The 4,106-nt window shown below is 39.5% G+C and overlaps 1 protein-coding gene across 1 annotated transcript; it reads left to right on the forward strand.

Moving 5' to 3' along the window:
- Positions 1-2,264: 2,264 nt before the first annotated feature.
- Positions 2,265-2,997, forward strand: LOC122665589 (protein trichome birefringence-like). Its single transcript, XM_043861744.1, has 3 exons — positions 2,265-2,478; positions 2,595-2,753; positions 2,850-2,997. The coding sequence occupies exons 1-3, from the start codon at positions 2,342-2,344 to the stop codon at positions 2,995-2,997; spliced, it is 444 nt and encodes a 147-aa protein (XP_043717679.1). The 5' UTR covers positions 2,265-2,341.
- The last annotated feature ends 1,109 nt before the right edge of the window (positions 2,998-4,106 follow it).

Consider the following 4,106-nt stretch of genomic DNA (forward strand, 5'->3'; position numbering starts at 1 on the left):
TGTAACAATTAACTGAGAAGATGGACGTACCTTGCACCATTCATATGTTGGAGATGATTTCGATGCAGTTCTTCATGATCTTTTCCTCTTTGGTTATGGATCTTCTACAACACCTCTATAATACCTTGATTTTGGACTAGGGGTAATTTGGTCTTTTATCTAACGTAGGATTAGGGCAAGCTGAAGTGTAGGATCTTGGACTAGCTGAAGGTGTACACATACATGCATGGTAAGTAGTGTGCCATAGTGTTACACCCTTATTTTGATTTATTCTTTGTCTAAGTGTAGAATTAGGGTTGTTAAAAAGATATATAATTTGATTTGAAAAATAATTTATAACTAGTAATCTACTTAGTAGTTAGACAATTAGTTCAAGTGGTTAGAGGTCTAAAGTTCCATTATTTAAAGGTGGAGTTAAAGAAATTTTTTTTTTTTTAAATTTTATGGGGCTTAAAAGAGAGCTTCCACGATTCTAGCTTGGGAGGTTTTTGAATTTGTAAGAATTTAGTTAGGGAAGTATTATGGATTGATAATAAAAGGTGAGGTGGTCAAAAAAATGAAAATTTATCGGAAAAACAAAAATAAAAATGATACCAAACAAACTCGAAGAATAAAAATGACAACAAAATTGATAGCTTTTGAATAAGAAAAAGGAAAAAATTCTCTGGGAGTGTACCACCCACACCTAGACATAGAGGGAAGAGCGAAATAACCGTCTCATCCCTCATGAAAGGTGGAAATCCTGCCCCATGATGCCAATGCGCACTCTCATTGGCTCCCATGCACATGCAAGGGCCACATTCGACCATGTATGTACAAAGGCCACACTCTCCTTTGTACACACAGGGGCCCTGCTCTCCCATGTACATATAGCTGCATAGGCACCACACTCCCTTGTGCACATGTAGGGGCCATGCTCCCCCACAGAGAATGCTGACTCATAAAAAAATGATTAAAGATTAGAGAGAAATAGAGTACTTGGGAGAGCACATGAGAGAACAAAAATAGGTGTTAGCTGAAGAGGCCTCATTGACCATGATGAGCACCCTCGTGCACTCGCACCGGAGAGGATCCAAATCACTAGTAATATTTACTTGTCTGTCTATGACGGATACACCAAAATTGCAAGCTTCGGGTGCCACAATACTCGGGACATTGACAGTGGAGTTCCACTTCTATATAATAATAACATAATACCTCGCTAAAATCCATAACAAATTTACAGTTTAAGTGGTACCTAGGGGTGCAAGTTTGGCCCTGTTGGCCCGAACCTGCCCTGAGCATGAACAGGGTATGGGTTGACATACCTTGGCCCTGAGGGCGGGTTAGGGCTAGAAATTTCTGCTTGAGTTAAGGTCGGACCGGGCCAAGGTTGAGGTCTCGGGCTAAGCCCGACTCGACCCAACCTGACCCTATTTTAAGTTATACTATAAAATATGAGGCAAAGATCACTACTTGGTGGCGTAGGGCATCGTGAGATGACGCCTCTGCCCCCTGGGTAGATACCCAAGTGTGCTCACCCATTGGCCTAGACAATATCATACTTTTTATAGAATTCCATTCTTCAATTGTTAATCTTTCTGTCATTTTTTCTTATAATTTCATAATTTTAGGTACACTTAGTATTAATTATTACTTAGCAATTTTTTATAATAAATTTTTTGGGTTTTTTACAATTACCATCCCAAAATATTTCATATTTATTATTACCCTCCCAAAAACTTTGAAACAACTACTATCCTTTCCTGTTGCATATTAATAACGAAATGGCCCCCACCGTTACAGAGCCATAACGGCGGGGGTTAATCGTGAAAATATGCCGTCATCATGAATTTTTTAAGACCAAAATGCCCTTTTTGGGATGGTAATTGTAAAAAACTCCCACCCCATCACCACCGTCCTTCTCCTCATCCTCTTCGTCTCCTTCTTCTTCTCCTTCTTCTTTGAGTTGCAGAGGCATCAAGCCAGCGTCAACACCATCGCCTGGGCTCCGCACAGTTCCATGCTGCTCCTTTGACCGAATCCTTCACCACTTCCAGGCTATGGAGCCACAAAGCAAGAACATTGGCAGAGGTCTTGGGTTTAATTTAATGATGAATATATTAGCCATTTTTAGAAGTTCTGTGAAAAAGACATCTTTCTTGCATTGCATTAGGGTTTAATTATCGAATATATTAGCCATTTTTAGAAGTTCTTTGAAAAAGACATCTTTTTTTTAACTCTGTTGACAACCCTAAATTTTGCAGAATTTCTTGTTAATATTCTGATTTGGATTGATTTATAGGATTTCAACTGTTCCGTAGAGTTCTTCCGATCGCCTTTCCTAGTTCAAGAATGGGAAATGCCAGACACGAATGGATCAAAGAAGGAAACACTTCGTCTCGACATAGTTGAGAGATCGTTAGATAAATACAAGAATGCAGATATCATCGTCTTCAACACGGGACACTGGTGGACTCACGAGAAGACTTCAAAAGGGTATATCTTCAGAATCCTTTCCTTGTGTTCTTTATTTATTTGGTATTCTGAATTGAAACCTCTGTTTTTTAAACAAATTAAATAAAAAAAAGGAAATAAATACTCACAACTTGCAGAAAGGATTACTATCAAGAAGGTAGCCATATCTATGACGAATCGAACGATGTCGAGGCATTTCGAAGAGCTTTAACAACTTGGGCAAGATGGGTTGATGCCAATGTAAGTCCTAAGAAGACCCTGGTTTTCTTCAGGGGCTATTCTGCCTCACATTTCAGGTAAATTTGACACTTTGAGCAAACAATGAAATATAAATTCCATGATCCTCGCCATTAAAAATAAATTAAAAAGGGGTTTTTTTTTTCCCTCTCTAGTGGTGGACAGTGGAATTCAGGTGGGCAATGCGACCATGAAACTGAACCCATCAAGAACGAAACCTATTTGAAAACGTATACGCAGAAGATGACAGTGTTAGAGTCGGTATTGAAGGGGATGAGAACGCCAGTCGCCTGGAAGTGGTGAAGGATTCGGTCAAGGGATCAGCGTGGAACTGTGCGGAACCCAGGCGATGGCGTTGACGCTGGCTTGGTGCCTCTGCAACTCAAAAAAGAAGGAGAAGAAGAAGGAGAAGGAGGATGAGGAGAAGGGACGGTGGTGATGCAATTGGAGTTTTTTACAATTACCATCCGAAAAAAGGCATTTTGGTCCTAAAAAATCCGTGACAACGGCATATTTTCACGATTAATCTCTACTGTTACAGGTCTGTAACGGTGGGGGCCATTTCGTTAGTAAGTATGCAACAGGGGAGAGTAATAATTGTTTCAAAGTTTTTGGGAGGGTAATAGTAAATATAAAAGATTTTGGGATGGTAATTGTAAAAAACCCAATTTTTTTTTGGTAACTCCAAATTGACTCATCCTATTCCACAGAGATATCTCCACTCACCATCTCCATCTCTCTCTCTCTCTCTCTCTCTCTCTCTCTCTCTCATAAGTCTTCTCCCCGAAACCAAAACAAGGACCGTTAATGGCGGCTCCCTTTCTTCCATCCAATCCTTCTTTCTTCTTCACACAGTCCAATCAAACCTCTGACAATGTTTGCTCAATTTGTCTTCAACGTTTGAAGTAAACCCTGAAAATCCAACTAAAGCTCCTTAATTTCTTTAAGTGAATGTGACATTCATGGGATCCTACCCAAAAAAATATAGAGATGCATGGGATCAACTCTTTCTATAAGTGTAAAAACAAAGATGAAAAAGTGAAAGATCCTATATTCTATTAATCTAATCTAATCGTGAAAGTCTGAAAGTTTCAAATCTCCTTCAAGGCTTCAACTCTTCGGCTCTTCCACGGTTCCACGAGAAGTCGAGAACCCCAGGTCCACAACCAAGGACTCATTCAAGGCTTCAAGGCTGCAAACTCTTCGACTTTTTCACGGTATGTATGTGTATAGTTTTTTTTTTGTTTTTTTTTCTTCTTCTTCTACGGTAAGCTGTTTTTTTCTTCTTCTTCTTCTCTCGTCTGAGACTCACTTCACAGTTCATAGTTTCAGAGTTTCAGACGTCTCGAGACTCTCGACTCTTCTTCTTTTTTTTTATTTTATTCTTATTCTTCTTCTCTGAGTCTCTCGAG

Source organism: Telopea speciosissima, chromosome 6 (genome assembly GCF_018873765.1).
Source record: "Telopea speciosissima isolate NSW1024214 ecotype Mountain lineage chromosome 6, Tspe_v1, whole genome shotgun sequence".
NCBI lineage: Eukaryota > Viridiplantae > Streptophyta > Magnoliopsida > Proteales > Proteaceae > Telopea > Telopea speciosissima.

Coding starts and splice junctions, on each gene's coding strand:
- LOC122665589 (XM_043861744.1), top strand. CDS start 2,342: ATGCCAGACACGAATGGATCAAAGAAGGAAACACTTCGTCTCGACATA. Junction 2,479..2,594: donor CACGAGAAGACTTCAAAAGG/GTATATCTTCAG, acceptor CACAACTTGCAG/AAAGGATTACTATCAAGAAG. Junction 2,754..2,849: donor TATTCTGCCTCACATTTCAG/GTAAATTTGACA, acceptor TTCCCTCTCTAG/TGGTGGACAGTGGAATTCAG.